We start from the raw sequence: 21,252 nt of genomic DNA on the forward strand, positions 1-21,252 counted from the left end.
AGAGAGAAAGTACCCCCAATGGGGTGTGAGTACACTGTAATCTCTTCCAATTCTCGATCCTGTCAGGATTTGGGGCAAGCACACACAAGTGCCTGGCATGTTTTTCAGGCCACAGTGGCAGGATTCTCATTGCATAGCTGGCCATGTGGGATCAAGCTCCCTAATTCACTAGGCCATAGGGCCAGGTCCAATTTTTATTTATTTATTTTAAGATAGAGGCTCACTATGCCATGGTCCTCCTGCCTCAGCCTCTTGAGCAGCTGGGCTACAGGTGTATACAGGGTCTCCTTACATTGGTCAGTCCAGCTTCAGGCTCATGTTTCTCCTGCCTTAGCTTCCAAGCTGTTGGTATTACCAGCACCACACCCAGCCTTTAATGGCTAGGAATCAAACCTGAGCATCCCATGAGGTACCAGCATGTGGAGCAGTTTTACCAGTGCACACCACCATTATTCAATTATTCTTAACTAACATAAATGTACTGATTAATGGGATATGGTGTCATTTTTCAGTACATGACTGTAATGTGTAATCAAATTTGGGTAATTAGCACATCCATCACCTCAAACATTCACCATTATTTTGAATTGGAGCATTTAAAATCCTCTCTTCTCGTATTGTTGGAATATACAAATTACTCTTTAACTACAGTCACCTTACTGTACTATAGAACAGCATTACTCCCAACTAATTCTGTATCTGTTAACCAACCTTTATTTTCCCTATCCCTCACTCTTCCCAGCCTCCAATAATCACTGTTCTACTTTCTCTTTCTATGGATTATTTTTTTCCTTGCCAGAGGGCACAAGAGCTTGGGAAGGAGGGGGCAGGGAGAACCCACTGGGGATGCTGTCACACTACAATCTTTCTTCCCTCAATTTCTCCATCCCATCAGGACTTTAGGCAGGCAGACACACGTCCCCAGTATGTTTTCCAAGCTGCTAGGGCCAAGGATAGAATTATGTTCAGCTGTGGGATGCAGCTCTCCATCCACAGAACTTACTGGTTATGTTATAAGGGCTGGCCCGAGGAACATTTTGTTATTAGCTTCTGCATAGAAATGAGAACATGTGGTATTTCTCTTTCTGTTCCTGGTTTACTTCACTTAACATAATATTGTCCAGATTCATATTGCCTCGCACGACAGGGTTTCATTCTTTTTAAATGTTGAATAGGATTTCACTGTGTACATGTTTCACATTTTCTTTATCCATTCATCTGCTGAAGGTCAACAACGTTGATTCCATATCTTTGTTATTATGAATAGTGCTGCAATGAACGTGGAAATACAGATATTTCCACTAGATACTGGTTTCTTTCTTTCTTTCTTTCTTACTTTTTTTTTTTTTGAATATATATCCAGTAAAGGAATTACTGCATCATAAGATAAGCATATTCTTTGATTTTGGGGAATCATGCTACTTCTTTTCCATAATGGTTGTACTAGTTTACATTCCCACCAATTCCCCTTTCTCCACATCTCTGTCAGCATTTGTGATTTTTTTTTTTTTTGAGAATAGCTATTCTAACTGAAGTGAGATGGTATTTCATTGTCATTTTCATTTGAAATTTCCTATGCTTAGTAATGTTATGCATTTTTTCATAACCTTCTTGACTTAATATATCTTCTTTTGAGAAAGGTCTATTTAGATCATAAGTCTCTTTTCAAATTGGATTCCTTTTTTTTTTTTTTTTGCTGCTGTGTAGTTTGAGTTCCTTGTATATTCTGATTTTTACTCCTTTGTTGGGTGAATTATCTGCAAATATTTTCTTCTAGTATGTAGGTTGTCCTTTCACTCTGTTGACTGTTTCCTTTGCTGTGCAAAAATGTTTTGGTTTGACAGAACTCCTTTGTTTATTTTTGCTTTTACTGCATGTGCTTTTGAGATGTTAATCAAAAAACTTTTGCTCAGAAGTGTCTAAGAGTATTCCTGACAAAATAAAAAATCTAATGAGGTAAGTAATTACAGTAACAAATCTTTGAGAAAACAGAAAGTGACTTTTTGAACTTCCCCAATCTAAAAATACAAAAATATATTAAGAGAGTTATGAAGGATAATTTAGAATAAAATCCAGACAGTGCATTTCCTTAGTAAATTCAGTTTGCTTTTCTATTTACAGATGCTTAAACAGCAATGGCTGCTTGAATCTGCTTAGATAGCAAATTTACCGGTTTAACTTTAATCCCCTCACTGCAGGGATGGTGTAATAGGGAAAATAAAATTCTAGATCCTGATAAAAGTCAAAGACGCTGAATTTGGAGGGCTGATGGTATTTAATGGATGTGCTGATACTTCCCAATTAATATTACTTGTAATCTTCAATTTTTCTGTGAAGTAAAATTGTGCTATTAAAATTATGTTTAAAAAATATTCAGTGGAGGAGGGACCAGCAGTTAGCGTAATGGCTATGTCGCTGGACTCCCACGTAGTCGACCGCAGTTCGTGTCCTGGACCCAGTGGCTTAAACTCACGCCGGGCGCATGTGCGTGCATGCCCAGGATCCCGAGAGGAGAATGGAGGAGAAGGGATTGCAGCGTGGCCATCCCCCCTGGGGGGTGATTTCTCGCTTTCTGTCTCTCTGTCTCTCTCTGTCTGTCTCTGTCTGTCTGGTGAGCGCACGTGCCCTATAGTGAAAACCTCTCCAAAAAAAAAAATATTCAGTGGAGAGGCCAGCAGGTGGCATGGAGATTAAAGCAGTTGAAGCCCACCTGGATGACTGCATTTTTGAATCTCAGACCCAGCAACTTGAAAAACATGCCAGGCGTGTGTGTATATGTGAGTGCCCAAAATCCCAAGAGGAGAAATGGAGAAGGGATTACAGCATGGCCATCCCCTTGGTGGGGGTTGGGGGAGGTATGATTTCTCACTTTTCTCTGTCTTTTTCTGGTGAGCACAAGTACCCTTTAGCAAAACTAAAAATTCAGTGGCATTGAATTGAAGAACATCTGATTATCTTAATAATAAAAGACAGCCTGGGGCCAGAAGTGGCACAGTGGTAAAACTTGATGCTGTGCCAAGATAAACCACATGGGATGGTTCCAGGTTCATGTGCAGAGACCTCTCTGAGTACACCAGGCATGCATGTGCCTGTGACCCAAAGCTGGCTAAAGCTGAGATGAACAGTAGCACTAAGATCTTGTTGGTGGTACAATCTCTGTCTCTGTCGCTTATATTAGAAATAGATAAGCTTAACAAAGACCCCAGACCCATCATTGACATGGTGGTTAAGGTGACTAGATCCCACAGAGCCAACAAAACTGAGACATGATGTTGATGGAGAGAGGCTGTTTGTACATAAGGGAGTGCTATGAAGGAACTTGGCATTTTCCATTCAATTTTGCTATGATCTTAAAACTTAAAAAAGTAAGCCAGCCAGTGGCATGGTGGTAGGGGCAGCTGGATCCCACATTACTGACTATGTGCTTCAAGTCCTGAACACAGTGGCTTGGATAACATGCCATCGGCATATATATGCCCAAAATCTCTAAAGGAGTGAGAAATGGAGGAAAAGGAACTGCAGAGTGACAGTTCCCCACAAGGGGGTACTTTCTCACTTTCTCCCTCTCTCTCTGGTGAGTATGCATACCTTCTGGCAAGTTGGAAAAAAAGAAAAAGACCTACTTTTAAAAATAAAGCCTATTAATTTTTTTTAAAAAAATTATTTTCTCTTTGCTGAGTATATTTTGATTTTCTTTGGCAGTTCAGAGCCTTAGTTGGCCTCAATCTGTTTTTTGGAGAGAAACCTCATTGAAGTCTTTATACTTTCTTCTCTTTATTATTTCAAGAAGATATAATCTTGATTCTGTTAAGTAAACATCTTTTAAAATCCTTATCAGCATTTTAGTACAGAAATAACCAGGCCCTGGGCCAGCCTGTGGCCCAGTGGTTAATAAATTGGATCCCATATGGCCAGCTGTATGGTTGAGTCCGGGACCAATGACTTGAAAAACATGCCAGGTGCATGGGCACATGTGCCCACAACTCCAAAAGGAGGAAGAGATGGAGGAGAATGAATTGCGGCATGATTGTTAGATTGTAAGAGCCGTAAGTAGAATGACTTCACCTGCATCATCCCATTTCCAGCTCCTAAAACACTACCTGACATATAACATAGTTGAAATTACTTAAAATACTCCTTAAAATACTTTTTAACAAATTTTCTTCTCAGTTCACAAATAAAAGTGTAATCATCTAAAAGAAGTAAAGATTTTCTCCATCTTACAATGTTAAGGAAATTAATTTAATAAATGAGCCAGCTCAACACCTTGTTAACTGGAACAGAACAAATCTACAAAGTAACTGCTTTTATTACTTGACAATTATAGGGAGAAAAAATGAGTGTAAACGTCTGAAAAAGATGTTAAGGACATGTTTTGACTAGGCGACTCTCATCCACAGTAACAATACTGTATGTATTTGATAGTATACCAAGTGCTTTAATAGATATTATCTCCTTTACCACAACAACCCTGTGAATTGGGTGAGACATGCCCCCTTTACAAAGTGAGGAACCTGGAGATCAATAAAGTCAAACCAGGACTCAAGCCAAATCCATGCACCTTTTACTACATCACATTGAGTCTATCATTACTGAATCTGATTCCACAATCCATGTGTGAAAGCTAGCCTCGTTAGCTTTTAAGGTCATAAAAATACAACAAGCTACTACTTAAAAAAATGGAATGCTCAGTTGCATTTTTTTCTCTGTCACTTGTGGGTGAGATGGCATATTATTAAAAATAATAAGATCAGGGGCCAGCAGGTGGCATAGTGGTTGAGGTGTTAGACTCCCAGTTGGTCAACCACAGTATCAGTCTTGGACCTGGTGGCTTAAAACTCCCATGGGGAACATATGCATGTTGTGCCCAAAACCTTGAGGGGAGAATGGAGGAGAAGGAACTGCAGTGTGGCCATTCTCCCTGCTGGGTGATTTCTCATTTTCTTTCTCTGTCTCTTTGACAAAAGCATGTGCCCTACAGCAAAAATTTCTCTCAAAAACAAACAAAAGATAGGGTCAGTTCTATGGCCTAGTGGTTAAGGAAGCCACATCCCACATGGCCAATCATGCGGTTTGAATCCCAGACTCAGAAGCTTAAAAAAACATGCCAGGTATGTGTGTGTACAATGTCTAAAATCCTGACAGGATGGAGAAATAGAGAAGGGATTATAGTATGACCACACCCCACTGGAGGTGCTTCCTCTCTCTCTCCGTCTCTCTCTGGTGAGCACATGTACCCCACTAGCAATAAAAAAAGGGGATAGGAAATGAGAGAGGAGAGGAGGAAAGAGAAGAATTGAAATTTTATTTTAAAATAAAAGTAAAACAAAGAAAACCTCCCTGCAGGCGATCTGGATTCTGTAAACAGCCAACCTCGATTTAGAATGCTTAAACTTCAGACCATGTCCAGGAAACTGTGCAAGTCAGGAATTTCATACATATCTACAATTCTAATTTTTGTTTTTTAGAGAGATTTTTGCTATAGGGTGCGTGCACTCACAGGAGAGACAGACAGTGAGAAATCACCTCCCAGGGGAGATGGCCACACCACAAACCCTTCTCCAGTCTCCTCTCGGAATTTTGGGCCTGCACGCACCTGCACCTGGTGTTCAGTTTTAAGTCACCAGGTCCGAGACTCAAACTGCAGTTGACTATATGGGAGTCCAGTGATGTAACCACTACATCTGTTGGTCCCCTAGATTTTTTTTTTGTAGAGAGATTTTTGCCATAGGGTGCATGCGCTCACCGGAGAGACAGAGACAGAGAGACAGAAAGCGAGAAATTACCCTCTGGGAAGGATGACCACACCATAATCCTCTCTGCTCCATTCTCCTCTCAGGATTTTGGGCATGCATGCACATGTGCCCAGCGTGTTTCAAGCCACCTGGTCTGGGACTCAAATCGTGGTCCTAGACTTAAACCACGGTCAACTATGTGGGAGTCTAGCATCCTAACCATTACGCCATCTACTGGTCCCTTCCTGGTATTTTTAAATAATCACTGGCAGTTCCTTGACAAGAGATTCCATTCTTAGGCATATACTCAAGCAAAATTAAAAGGTATCCACATAAAATCTGCATATAAATATTTATAATTACATTTTTACAGTAGCCAAAATGTGAGTATAACCCAATACCCATCAACAGATGAACAGATGAATAAAAACGTCATGATTCATATAATGGAATATTATTCAGTCATAAAAAATAGTAAATGCTACCATACATGCTACGACATGGATGAATCTTGAACAAATTCTGCTAAATTAAAAAAGCTAGTGAGCCCAACCACTATGGTGCAGTCAGTAGCATACTAGACTGCAGAGCTGGAAGCCACATGCTAACTGTTGTTTGAGTACACACCCTAGCATGAAAACATGTGCAGTGAACTAGAATACTGGAGGCAGGAGATCATGGCATGACTGTGCCCTATGGAAGGTGCATCTCTCTCTCTCACACACACACATATGCATGTACTGTATCATGAATTTGGATAAAAAAAAAAAAAACAGGGTAGGCTTAAAAAGTACCACATATTTTATGATTCTATTGGTATAAAACATCCAGAATAAGCAAATCCATAGAACAGAAAATAGATTAATGGTTGCCAAGGGGTGTAGGGGGTTAAGGGAATGGGGATGCCTGAAATGGGCATGGGGTTCCCTTTTGAGGTGATGAAATCTTCTAAAGTTAGATAGTGCTGATAGTTGTATAATTCTGTGACTATACTAGAAACACTAAACTTTAAACAGGTGAACTACACAGTGTATGAATTATTTCTCAATTCAACTATTTTTAAAAATAGTAACCCTATGGGACTGTTAAGATCCTTAATTTTTCAAAAGTTCAATTATTTTCTAATGTATTAGACATTAAGGCAAGGAAATGAACTAATAATTTCAATTATATGTCATAAACATTGTGAAGTCATCTTATAAAAAAAAACTTTAAGGAAAGATTCCATTTTTCTGAATTAGTAAATTATTTCAAAGTTTTTTCCACTTTTATCATAAGTGATTTCATTTTTTTATTTTCCCCTTTTCCTTTTATTAAATATTCACACTGTTTTTAAAATTAAAGTATTATACAACTACCATGAAATTCATTCTCCTTAATTACAAAGTTTCAATGAATGTATGTTTCAAATGTACACAGCTAGGTTTGTAATCTGCACCATAATCCAGTTTGAGACCACTTCATTCACCCTAAAAATTTCTCTGTACCCGAAAGTTCCCTGTACTGTCAATCCCTTCTCCTAGTTCCAGACTCAGGCTACCACTAATCTGCTTTTGCCTCCACTTTTCCTTTTTTAAAAATTTCAAATAAATTTATCTTTATATATATGTATAAATTATATATATATGGCTTCTTTCAGTTAGCATGTTTTTGAAGTCATCTATTTGGTTCACTCTATGAGCAATCTGCCCTCTTTTTTTACTGCTGAGTAGTATTTTATCATATAGATGTACCACATTATGTTTGTTCATTTATCAGTTGATAGACATTTGATCTGTTTACAGTCTTTAACTATCATGAATAATACTGCTATAAACAACCACATAAAATCTTTGAGCACTTATATATTCTATTGGGTAGATACTTAGGGACAAAATTGCTAAGTCTTAGGTTTAACAAAAAACTGCCAAACTTTCCCAAAATAGCTAAACAATGTTACATTTGTACCAGCAGTGTAGGTTTCCAATTGCTTCACAACTCATTCCATAGGCAGCGTAAAGGGGGCACCCACTAATGAATATTCATGACCTCTAGTAATAAGAATAACGGTTGACCAGTATCAAACGCGGTTGCCACTTGGCAATCCGCCCGCCCAACAACCTTTTGGGGTGTACTTTCTTTCCTTTCCTTTCCTTTCATTTCTTTTCTATTAAACTTTCTTTTCTATCTACTTCATTCGTGGTTGCAATTTCATTTTGCGCTTAGGGACAGATCTCTAATTTTAGTGATCTGGATCCAAAGAACCAAGGATTTCACAACGCAGCTCAACACTTTTCCATCTGTTAACATAAGAAAGTCCTTTTATTTTAGCCAACATATTAGTGGTATGGCACTGGGTCTTTAATGTTTACTAACGGTAAGCATCTTTCCGTGTGATTATTTGCCATATATTTTGCTATATATTTTCATTAGCAAAGACTGTCCAAATCTTTTGCCCTTTTCAAAAACTGGGATTTCTAATGGTGAGTTGTAATTCTCCACATATACTGGAATCAAATCCTTAATCATACATGTTTTGCAAATATTTTCTCCAAGTCTATGGCTTGTCTTCATTTTCAGTAGTGTCTTTTGTTGTGAGAGGTTTTTAATCTTGATGAAGTCCATCTTACTAATTTTTGGGATCATGTTTTTGTGCTATAGCTAAGAAATCCATGCCTAATCTAGGGTTAAGAAGATTTACCCCTATATTTTCTTGTGAGAGTTTTGTAACTTTATTTGCATCATTCCTCCAATATTTTCTTCTAGAGTGGTCTACTCTTTCACTTTTCATATTTAAATCTATGATCCATTTTTGTGAATAGTGTGAATTAAGGTCTGGGTGTCAGTTTTAAAAATACATGAATACCCAATTGTTCCAGCACCATTTATTGAAAAGATGATCCTTTTCCCAAATGTTTTATCTTGGCGTCTTTGTACAAAATCAATTTGCCATACGTAATGAATTCTTTTCTTGTCTTTATTCTGTTAGACTGAGCTATACTGAGCTGTGACTACAACTTTAAAGTTTTGAAGTGAAGTATTACAAGCATGTCATTCTTTTTCAAAATTATTTTACCTCTTCTAGGCCCTTTCCATTTCTGTATACATTTTAGAATTAGTTTCTCATTTTTTACAAAGAAACTTACTGGATTCTGATAGGTTTACACTGTCTATCGATTATCAATTTGGGTCTTCAAATCCATAAAAATGGTATACAGTAGTCTTCTTTTATCTGCAGGAGATACATTCCAAGATCTCCAGTGAATGTCAAACTGTAAATGTCAAAAACATATCCTATGCTTTTGAGGACCAGCAGTTAGCATAGTGGCTATGTCGCTGGACTCCCATGTAGTCGACCGCAGTTTGCGTTCTGGACCCGGTGGCTTAAAAAACTCACACCGGGCGCGCGTGTGTGTGTGCCCAAGATCCCCAGAGGAGAATGGAGGAGAAGGGATTGCAGCATGGTCACCCCCCCTGGGGGATTATTTCTCGCTTTCTGTCTCTCTGTCTCTCTCTGTCTGTCTGGCGAACGCATGCGCCCTATAGCAAAAACCTCTCCAAAAAAAAAAATCCTATGCTTTTTTCCCTATACATATATACCTATGATATAGTTTAATTGATAAATTAGACATACTATGAGTTTAGCAACAATGACTAATAATCAAATAGAAAATTATAACATACTATCATAAAAGTTATTTCAATATCACCTCTCTCTCTTCCTCTCTCAAATATCTTACTGTACTATACTGAAGTATTTTCAGACTGCAGTTTGAACACAGGTAAAAACAGGGAAAAGGGGGAGGGGGGACTACGGTACTTCCTCATTTTTGAGTTATCTTTAATTTCTCTTTGTAATGTTTTGTAAACTTCAGTGTACAGAAATACTTACTTTATATATTTTTCAACTTCACTTCTTCCCAGAGAGACAGCTAGAGAGATATACACACAAGCATACATACAGGGAGATCTTGGGATGTGAACCTGGAACCATCCCACAGAGGTTCAACATCACAGAGTTTACATTACCCCTATGGCACTGGCCAGCCCCTTGCTTATTTTAAAATACCAATGATAAACTTCTTACTTAAGCTTTAAAATCTAGAATCAAATTACAATAGCAAATTTTGCAAAAGTTATTTAAAACTCTGACAAATTTCAAGCTTACCATACTTCATATTTGACAAAGGGACAGTAAACACTGAACATATAATAAAGATCTGCCATTTTATAAAGTCTAAGAATTATAAATCATTCAAACAATTATTCAGGAAAAAAGTTAACACCTATCTCAAAGCAGATAGTTGCCTTAAAAGAAGTCCTCGCAGAAATTTTTTTTAGCAGAAATAAAAACACCTGTTTTTTCTCCCCAATTCCTATCAAACCCAAGAAAATTCCACAAACTAAAGTTACATCTACAAACAAAACATATTTACGTAAATAAAACATGGCACTAGAAATACCATGGAACACACCATTTCTAGTCTTTTCTTTCATTTCTACAGCTTGATTTTTGTCACCAATTGATTTTATGGAAGCCTATCTGTCAAATAAAATGGACTTGAGTTTCTAGCAAAGGCTCAAGTCATGAAAAAATATTTAAAAAGAAAACTTAAAAAGTATGAATGTAGGGACCAGCAGTTAGCATAATGGCTATGTCGCTGGACTCACACGTAGTCGACCATGTTCGAGTCCCGGACCCAGTGGCTTAAACTCATGCTGGGCGCGTGTGTGTGTGTGCCCAAGATTCCGAGAGGAGAATGGAGGAGAACGGATTGCGGTGTGGCCATCCCGTCTGGGTGGTGATTTCTCGCTTTCTATCTCTTTGTCTCTCTCTGTCTGGCTGGTGAGCGCACGCGCCCGATAGCAAAAACCTCTCCAAAAAAAAAAAATAAAAGGTATGAATGTAAACAGGCTTTTCCATTAGAAACTGTCTTTTAAAATAAAAGTATTTTGTACATTCATAACAGAAGCCATGTTTAAGAGTGTTCATAATTACTATTTATAATAGCAAAAAAACAGAAACTATTCACATGCCTACTGACTAGAGTAGATGATATAAACTGTAGTAATTCACACTACTGAACGTTGTGCTGAAAAAACTATAGCTACATGCAATAACATGATGAGGAGGTTAAAAAAAAAAAAACAAAAAACCCAACAACAACAAAAAAACAGCCAAGGCCCAGAAGACAAGAAGTAGTATGATTCCAAGCAAAACTAAATATACTGCTTGGACACACATACGTTCATAATAAAAGCCATTTTAAAGAGGCAAAGGAATGGCAAACACAAAATTCAAAAGATCATTTTAGGGGATGTTGTAGAGGAGGATGTAGGCGTGCAGAAGGATAAGGGGGCAGGAAAATATGATAGCTAAAGAAAATCTAAATAAATAAATGCAAGATATTAATAACATTCTACTTCCTGGGTTAAGTGGAAACTTCATGTTTTACAACTTACATATATATTATCTAATTCTCTCTTATGAAATTGTTAGAACAAAAGCAAAAACTGTTTTTAAAAATCACTCAGAAAACATTTTCATGAAACTTAATAGCGAACTCAGAATATACCTCAAATTTTTAAGTTTTTACCTTTGTTTCTGTTGAACTGCTTTGTCCAAGTGCTGAAAGATGTCTTGAAACAGGATGCAGCTGGATCGACTGTTAATGGTATACCCATATCCTCTCTTCCAATATTGTTTCAGATCATTTAAATATTCTAACACCTAAAAATAAAAATTCAAAAATCATCATTTCTAATAAATTTTCATAAACACAATAGATACCCTAATAATGACTCTCTTAGAAAAAATTATTTACATTATTTAATTACCATTCTACATAAAATATAATGGAATCTTAACATTTGCAGTTTATACTTACCATTTCCAGCAGGTAAGGGTTGAATCCCCTCAAAGGTCTGTGACAGTTAGGATTTATGCTATACTACAGATTTGATTTAGGGGACTTGAGAGGTGAGTGTGCAAGAGAAGTTAGTAATTACACATGGCCAATAATCCAGAAGCCATGACAACTCAGGAGAAAGGATAAGGATATATGTTTGCCTCCCATTTCTTCTAAAATTATTTTTAAATGATAGCAAAAATACATACAGAAGAAATTTCTTAAAAGTACATAGAGGGAACCAGCAGTTAGCGTAATGGCTATGTCGCTGGACTCCCACGTAGTCGACCGCGGTTCGCGTCTCGGACCCGGTGGCTTAAATCTCACGCCGGGCACGTGTGCGTGCGTGCCCAAGATCCCGAGAGGAGAATGGAGGAGAAGGGATTGCGGCGTGACCATCCCCCCAGGGGGTGATTTCTCGCTTTCTGTCTCTATGTCTCTGTCTGTCTGGTGAGTGCACGCGCCCTATAGCGAAAACCTCTCAAAAAAAAAAAAAAGTACATAGAGAAACATTCCTTACAGCACAGAAACATACCAACGGCACATCAGGAATTTTTAAGAATTTTCAGAAGGTATAATCCAAAGAGAAAAAGAGTTACTGCGGTTCATTTATCAGTTCAGCAAAATAACAGTGAAAGTGCGCCAATGATACAGGAAAATGGGTACTGCTGGAAGGGCTTTATATTGCTGTATATATATTATAGAGAATAAATTGGCAACATTCTTGAAAACATGCCTACTCTGTGACCCATTTAATCCCCTTTCTTATAAAGTAATATTAACAGAGGAACATAAGGGAAAATGTACAAGAATATCTTATAGCAGCAATGCTAATAAGAGAATAAACATTTTGGAAATGCCTAAATCTCACTAATACGGAGATGGTTAAATACATACAAAGTATGTATATAACCCATATACACACTGAAATATTTTGCAATTATCAAAAAGTTCTATTTTATGGATCTACACGTAGTGATATGAAAATATCTCTAAAACATACTACTGAATGGGGGCCAGCAGATGGTGTAGCAGTTTCATCGCTGGACACCCACAGGGCCAACCGTGGTTTGAGTCCTAGACCTGGTGGTTTGAAACTCATGCCAGGTGCATGTGCATGCATGCCCAAGATACCAGGAGGAGAAAGGAGGAAAAGAAATTGCAGTGTGACCATCCCCCAACCCCAGGGGGGATTCCTTATTTTCTCTCTCACTGTCTCTCTCTCTCTCTCTCTCTCTCTTCCTTTGGTGAGTTCATATACCCTAAAGCAAAAACCTCTTAAAAAAAATTCTGCTGAATGAAAAGAGGAGGATAAGAATAAATACAGTATAATAACATTTAGTATCAAAACACACACAGACACACACACATAGAAAAGTATACATTATATACTTCATGTTTCTAATAATACAGATTATAAATAAAAACACAGAAAAGAGTTGGAATAGTATACATTAAACTGATAGCTATGTTTAATCTATCTGGAGGTTTGGAATTGGATCTGGTGATGAAGACAGCCTTTATCTGAGTGTTAAACTTTGTACTCATGTATTATTTGACCAGATAAACAGCAAAACTAGAGGACTAAAACTGTAATCCAGAAGAGAGGGAACATAAGACTATAAAGTAGTTATAAGCCTTTCTTCCCATAAGATCTCCCAGAGAAAGAAAGTATTAAGTTGTAATAAGAACAGGGGTGGGACAGTGCCTTATACTAAAAATAGAATAAAAAAATACTAAAGATGCAATTCAATGAAGACATTTGCAAAAGGAACAAAGTAGACATAAAAAGTAAAAGAGGAATTTAGGGAAATTAGACAAAACTCTACTAAATCTATTAAAGAAATGAAACAAATATAGCATTAGAAATAAAATATAGCATTAGAAATAAAAGAGGAGGTAACTGTGATCCCAAGTCAAAGCTCAAAGTTTGTAAGCTCAAAGGGGACAGAGTTAGCAAGGCAGAGTATTAGAGAAGAGAAAGCTACACAGAAAAAGAGCTCCATAATGTGGGGCCAGGATGTGGTGTGATAGTTAAGGCACTAGACTCCCATATGGCTGATCATGATTCGAGTCCCAGATCCAGCAGTTTTAAAATAACCCTGGGCAATTGTATGTGTGCCCAAAATCCAGAAATGAGAAGGGACTGCAGGGTGGCAGTTCCTTCAGGGGGCGAGAGATCACCTTCCCTCTCTCTGTCTCTGTCTTTCTTTCCAGTGAACACACATGCTTTATGGCAAGAAACAAAAGAAAGAAAGACACCAATCAAGCAAACAAACAGCTCACTCAATAGGATATCCTTGATTCTCTTGTTGAATGTACTTGGAGGTGTTGTAGACTGAAAAATTCCAGAGCTTTCACAAGGCTGGGATTTATTCAAATTTCAAGCAGCCTAAGAAGAGAAAGCTCAGTGAGCATTTGGGGCATTCAATGGAAACCCCAAAAGGGTTAAACTTTTTTTTTCTGAGTTTTAGTAAGTTCGGGTCTAGAGTACGAAACTCAGAAACAAATCTCAAAAGGATGAAGCTGACCCATGGTAACTTAATTGCAAACAAAGACAAAACTCAACACTCTTTAAAAGAAGATAAATCCAAGTATTCAAAAACATGACAACCACAATGTCCAAGCATCTGATTAAAAAAAAGCCACAAATACATGAAGAAACAAGAAATGTGAAACAATAATTAGTAGAAAAATCCATCCAGAATTTACCTTAAGAAAGGAGGACAGACCTGTCCTGTAGCCTAGGAGTTAAAGGAGCTAGATTCCACATGGCTAATTGTGGTTCAAATTCCAGACATGAAGGCTTGCAAAACACACTGGGTGCATGTACACGTGTGCCTTAAATTCTGACAGGATAGAGAAATATGGGAGAAGGGATTGCAGCATGACCATGCCCTACTAAGGGGGCCTTTCTTTATTTCTCTCTCTCTCTCTCTCTTTCTGGTGACTGTATATGCATTCTGGCAATTAAAAAGGAAAAAAAGAAAGAATGTGAGGATGATTCAATAGTAGAAAATGTAGTAATGTAACTCACTGTCAAAAGATTAAAGAGGACAAAAACACAATCATTTTTCTGCATATTCAGCATTCATTCCTGATTTTAAAAACAAAGTATCTGATGTGTTTAAGTCTGAATATAAAAAGGAAAAAAAAATTTCAGTGAGAAACGGACATTTCTTTAAGTGAGTAAGAGAAACTAACAGAGACTACACAAACATTACATTTTGTGATAAAACATTTGGAGTGTTTTTAATTAGAATAACCCCAAAAAGTACAGATAACAAAAGCAACAATAAACAAGTAGGACTGCATCAAACTAAAATTCCCCACACTAAATGAATCAACATAATGAAGAGACAACCTATAAAATGGGAGAAAATATTTACAAATCATACATCTGGTAAGAAATTAATATAAAAAATATTAGGAACTCAAACAACTGCATAACAAAAATTAACAACCTGGTTAAAAGAGGCAAATGATCTGGATAGACATTTTTCCAAAGAAGACTTAAAAATTGACATTATTATATGGAAATGGACTCAAAGTCATTAATCAGAAAACCAAAACTATAATGAAATAGTCCCTCACGCTTGTGAGAAACATGAATATTAAAAAGACTAAAGAGAGGGTCTAGCCACAGTGGTGCATACTAAGACAAAGTTCCACACACTGAAGTCACATGGGAGGGCCATGGTTTGATTCCTGGTCCAACCTAAAGGCCAGGTGTAGTAGTATGTGCCTATAACCCCAGCAACTTCGAAGGCTGAGACAGAAGGATTGCAAACTTGAGGCTTGCCTGGGCAACAAAGTGAGACTCTGCCTAAAAATGAGCCACGCATGATGGCACATACCTTTGGTCCCAACTGAGAGGCTCACAATTGCAAGACTTATCTTAAAAAAAAAAAAAAAAAAGCCAAAATTATTGGCAAGAACAAGAAGAAAGAAAACTAGTATACTACTGGTGAGAATTTAAACTGGTATAGCCAATATGGAAACCAGTATGGAAGTTCCTGATAAATAAAAATTAAATTACCATATGATATAGCAATCCTCTTCTGGACATATATCCAAAGGAAATGAAATCAGTATCTTAAAGAGGAATCTGCACTCCTGAGTTCATTACAACATTATCCACTATAGCCGAGATATGGAAAAATCCTAAGAGTCTCAAAAAATGTTTGCTGAATGAAGGCATATCTGGTCCAGGAATTCACAAAGTCCAAGATTTCTAATAATCTCAATAATTCCCAGGATTTCATAAATGTCTATTCATTTTATTTTCTAAATATTTTTAATAGGAAAGTTCAAACATAAAATATAGAATAATATGATCAACTTTTATATACCTATCATCCAACTTCGACAACAGTATTTACCCAATCTTGTTTCAGTGATACTCCTACCACAACCACTGGATTATTTTGAACCAAATCCCAGACACCATTTTATTTCATCTGTAAATACTTAGATATGTAAACCTATTTCACAGTGAAGGTCCTAAGGAGGGATAAATAAACTATTTTCTAGCAAAACATGGATAAAAGAAAAGAAATGATCATAGAAAATATAATGACTAAATCAAAAGAATTAATTGTCAGAGAGGTGCTTGTGTTCACTAGAGAGAGAGATAGTGAGACAGGGTAGGGGAAGAAAGCACTCTTTATTGGGTATGGTCCTGCCACTATCCCTCCTCCATTCCTCAATCCTGTAAGGATTTGGAGTACGTACACACATGTGCTCAGTGTATTTTTCAAACTGCTAGGGCCAAGAATCAGCAATTGGCCATCTGGGATTCGGCACCCTTAATCACTAAGTTATGGATCTGGCCCAGAACTTTACATTTTAAATGAAAAATGTAAACACTTTGGTTTTGATATTTAAAACGGGAATTCTTATTCAATTAAAATAATAAACATAAATTTTGATTTTTCAAATCATGGTCATTTAAATGAGAAGTTCTTTAGTTTTAAAAAGGAAAAAGGTACCTCTACAATTTAGAGAAATCTGGCAGGTACCACTTTAATCAAGTGATCAAGCACATCACCAATGATGTGACACATTGACATCATTCTCCTTCTGATGTGATGCACTAAGAAAAATATATCACTTATGTAATATCCTTGTCAAAACTGTTTAATTTGATCATAAAGAAAAGATCAGACATATCCTAAGACATTCTACAAAAAAACTGGCTTACACTACTCCAAAAGGAAGGAAAAGAAATAAAAGGAAAAAGAAAGGCTAGAACATTCTTTAGATTAAGAGACTAAGAGCACACAACAACCAAATGCAATAAGGGATCCCTGATTAGATTATTATTATTATTTTTTTAAGATTGGCTACAAAGGACCTTATGAAGGTAAGTGTAAAAACTTGAAAATTAGCTACAGAATAGATAATACTGTATTATGCATTATATATATGTATGTATACTATGGTATGTTGTGGTATTGTAGGGGAATGCTCCAGTATAGATGCATGCCCAAATATTTAAGGATAAAGTATCCTGATAGCTGCAAAAAAAGAAAATTATATATATGGTGTGGACAGAATGAACGGTTCTTCATGAGGTTTATACCCTAATTCCTGGATGTTCAATGAATATGTTACCTTATACAATAAAGAAGAATTTGTAGGTGTGATAAAGTTATGTATCTTGAAATGAGAAGATTATCCTGAACTATATGGGTCAGTCCAATGTAATCACAGAATTCTTTTTTTGTTTGTTTTTCGAGAGATTTTTGTGATAGGGTGCATGCACTCGCCAGAGAGTCAGAGAAAGACAGAGAGACAGAAAGCGAGAAATCATCCCACAGCGGGGATGGTCGCTGCAATCCCTTCTTCTCCATTCTCCTCTTAGGATTCTGGAAATGCACACACACGCACCTGGCATGAGTTTTAAGCCACCAGGTCTGGATCAAGAACCACAGTCGACTACGTGGGAGTCCAGCAACATAACCATTACGGCATCTGCTGGTCCCAGTGGTTACATCATTTAATATATGTGGAATCAAGAACAGAAAGATTAAGCATTACTGTAATCCAGGTCTTGAATTCCAGGGCTTCTACAATGAATCGAACTACTTATCAGAAGACAGAAATGCACACAAAGCAAGAGTAAATGGAAGGCAAGGGATTAACTGAAAGAAGTTTAAGTAGGGATGAAGAAGCTGAGGCTGATTATGTACTTTTACCACAAAAAAATGCAGTTTGGCGAACCAGCTGTTAGCGTAATGGCTATGTCGCTGGACTCCCACGTAGTCGACCGCGGTTTGCGTCCCGGACCCGGTGGCTTAAAACTCATGCCGGGCGCGTGTGCATGCGTGCCCAAGATCCCAAGAGGAGAATGGAGGAGAAGGGATTGCGGCGTGACCATCTCGCTTTCTGTCTCTATGTCTCTCTCTGTCTGTCTGGCGAGCGCACGCGCCCTATAGCGAAAACCTCTCAAAAAAAAAAAAATGCAATTTGCATTTGAACCAGGAGTTGTCAATCTTTAGAAGTAGGGACTATATGAACACTGGTACTCAGAGTAGAAAAGGGTCAGATATCGCATAGCCAGGTAAATTATGTCACACATTCCAACAACCCAAGTGACCTGGGCAAAGGAGAAGGTCTTGTGTCAAAAGGTAAATTTCTCTTTTGCCAACTCCTATCATTTATGCAATACTGAAAAATACTTCAATTATTTTTTCCCTAAGAGTGGACTGGGTTAGGAAAAGAAAAAAAAAAAAGGTTATTTTGACACACCTGAATGGTGACCATAAGTCTTAGTTTATACCTACACTGGTATAATTAACAGTACCCCTTTCACTTTGAAAAGTGATCCAATTTAAATAATAGCCACTCTAAGCACAGGATACCATAAAGGAGGGTAAGCCAGGAAGCTTTCTGAAGTGATGCATGACAGATGGTTAAAGATGAGTAGGGTACTGACCCTGGACATTAAAACAGCAAGTCACCAGGAAGTGATTTAGGAACAGAGAAGGGAAAATAATACAACTACTTTCTATGGGTGCTCAACACTGTACAGCAATTCTTCTTCTTCTTTTTCCAAATTACCCATTAGGCCTCACACCCACATGGGCACAGTAACTGTATTACCTTTGATCTGTTGCTGGTCACTTAAATCTTTGAGTAACAAAATAAAGCATCTGTTTTCCTACAGCTATACATTAGCTCTTAGCTGAAAAGTCTGCCTTATCTGGTACATAGTACACAACATAGCTATTCAAAATCTGACAGTAAATTTTGAAGTTAATAATTAATTTCCATATTTAATACTGAAGGTTTTATACGTATGCAAGGAATAAGGTTTCAGAAGTCCGCCCTACTGAACGATCCCTACTTACAATACTAAGGAAAATAGCACTCTCCTGCCCTTTCTCTCTAGTTTCCTACACTTCAGAATTGACTAGAATTTGCCTCCTTTGAAGTAGCCAGAGGCCTGTGTGTCCTTTTCTTCCCAAAGTCTAAAAGTCAGCGTTATATGAATAAAGAGAAACAGTAAAATGGCAGATAGGAATTGTAGATGAATTACTGCCACCATCAGGTAGAACACAGAACTTAATTTCTAATGAAAAGTGTTATAAAACAAATAGGTCTTTGGAAACAATTTATCTTCTCTGAATATCGCTTCCCATAAAGAGGAGAATTTGGATTATACCAGCTCTACACACTCCTTCCAGCAGTAAAATCTGATGACAGGTTAAATAGACTTTTGACTGGATAGATCTAGAAGACATCATCAAAATAAAAAAAAAAAATGTGCCAAAGCTTTATGAATCTGAACTATTTACAAATAGCAAACACTTAACTTGAACATTTACTCTTTTTATTTAAGGGAAGTTATGAGTTAGTCACAAGACAGTTTATGTTTCCTAACTCTACTTTATGTCCTAGAGTGCTGCTTCAAGTAACCAAAAATTAAAAAAGCAAACTACAAAAGTAATACTTACCTTTGCATCATCTATGTCAAAAACATCACACCAAGGAGATTTAACACCTTTAATTGCCAGGTCAAATGAACAGGTGAAGAAAGCTACCTGAATTAAATCTGGAAAAAAAAGAGTGGGGGTAAAATGTTATAGATGATTATTTTCTGTAATTTTTCTAAGTCTAAATATCTATAGAATGTTATGTGTAGTGCGGCTGCAAAAAAAAATGGGTATGTTTGGTTTGGAGTAGAGACTTTTTTTTTTTTTTTTTTTTTTAGAACCTTTTTCTTTAGGGCCCGGGTGAAAAAGGGGGTGATTTCTCGCTTTCTGTCTCTATGTCTCTCTCTGTCTGTCTGGCGAGCGCACGCGCCCTATAGCGAAAACCTCTCAAAAAAAAAAAATGCAATTTGCATTTGAACCAGGAGTTGTCAATCTTTAGAAGTAGGGACTATATGAACACAGGTACTCAGAGTAGAAAAGGGTCAGATATCGCATAGCCAGGTAAATTATGTCACACATTCCAACAACCCAAGTGACCTGGGCAAAGGAGAAGGTCTTGTGTCAAAAGGTAAATTTCTCTTTTGCCAACTCCTATCATTTATGCAATACTGAAAAATACTTCAATTATTTTTTCCCTAAGAAGTGATCTGGTTAGGGATAGAAAAAAAAAAAAGGTTATTTTGACACACCTGAATGGTGACCATAAGTCTTAGTTTATACCTACACTGGTATAATTAACAGTACCCCTTTCACTTTGAAAAGTGATCCAATTTAAATAATAGCCACTCTAAGCACAGGATACCATAAAGGAGGGTAAGCCAGGAAGCTTTCTGAAGTGATGCATGACAGATGGTTAAAGATGAGTAGGGTACTGACCCTGGACATTAAAACAGCAAGTCACCAGGAAGTGATTTAGGAACAGAGAAGGGAAAATAATACAACTACTTTCTATGGGTGCTCAACACTGTACAGCAATTCTTCTTCTTCTTTTTCCAAATTACCCATTAGGCCTCACACCCACATGGGCACAGTAACTGTATTACCTTTGATCTGTTGCTGGTCACTTAAATCTTTGAGTAACAAAATAAAGCATCTGTTTTCCTACAGCTATACATTAGCTCTTAGCTGAAAAGTCTGCCTTATCTGGTACATAGTACACAACATAGCTATTCAAAATCTGACAGTAAATTTTGAAGTTAATAATTAATTTCCATATTTAATACTGAAGGTTTTATACGTATGCAAGGAATAAGGTTTCAGAAGTCCGCCCTACTGAACGATCCCTACTTACAATACTAAGGAAAATAGCACTCTCCTGCCCTTTCTCTCTAGTTTCCTACACTTCAGAATTGACTAGAATTTGCCTCCTTTGAAGTAGCCAGAGGCCTGTGTGTCCTTTTCTTCCCAAAGTCTAAAAGTCAGCGTTATATGAATAAAGAGAAACAGTAAAATGGCAGATAGGAATTGTAGATGAATTACTGCCACCATCAGGTAGAACACAGAACTTAATTTCTAATGAAAAGTGTTATAAAACAAATAGGTCTTTGGAAACAATTTATCTTCTCTGAATATCGCTTCCCATAAAGAGGAGAATTTGGATTATACCAGCTCTACACACTCCTTCCAGCAGTAAAATCTGATGACAGGTTAAATAGACTTTTGACTGGATAGATCTAGAAGACATCATCA

General features: G+C 37.2%; 1 protein-coding gene across 1 annotated transcript in view; it reads right to left on the reverse strand.

Moving 5' to 3' along the window:
* MINPP1 (multiple inositol-polyphosphate phosphatase 1) overlaps positions 1 to 21,252 on the reverse strand; it is a 45,563-nt gene that overhangs the window by 14,399 nt on the left and 9,912 nt on the right. The window contains 1 exon segment of the mRNA XM_006169734.3: positions 11,312 to 11,445. Coding sequence (XP_006169796.1) covers positions 11,312 to 11,445 — 134 coding nt within the window.

The sequence above is a fragment of the Tupaia chinensis genome, unplaced genomic scaffold (assembly GCF_000334495.1).
Source record: "Tupaia chinensis unplaced genomic scaffold, TupChi_1.0 Scaffold147458_1, whole genome shotgun sequence".
Lineage (NCBI taxonomy): Eukaryota > Metazoa > Chordata > Mammalia > Scandentia > Tupaiidae > Tupaia > Tupaia belangeri.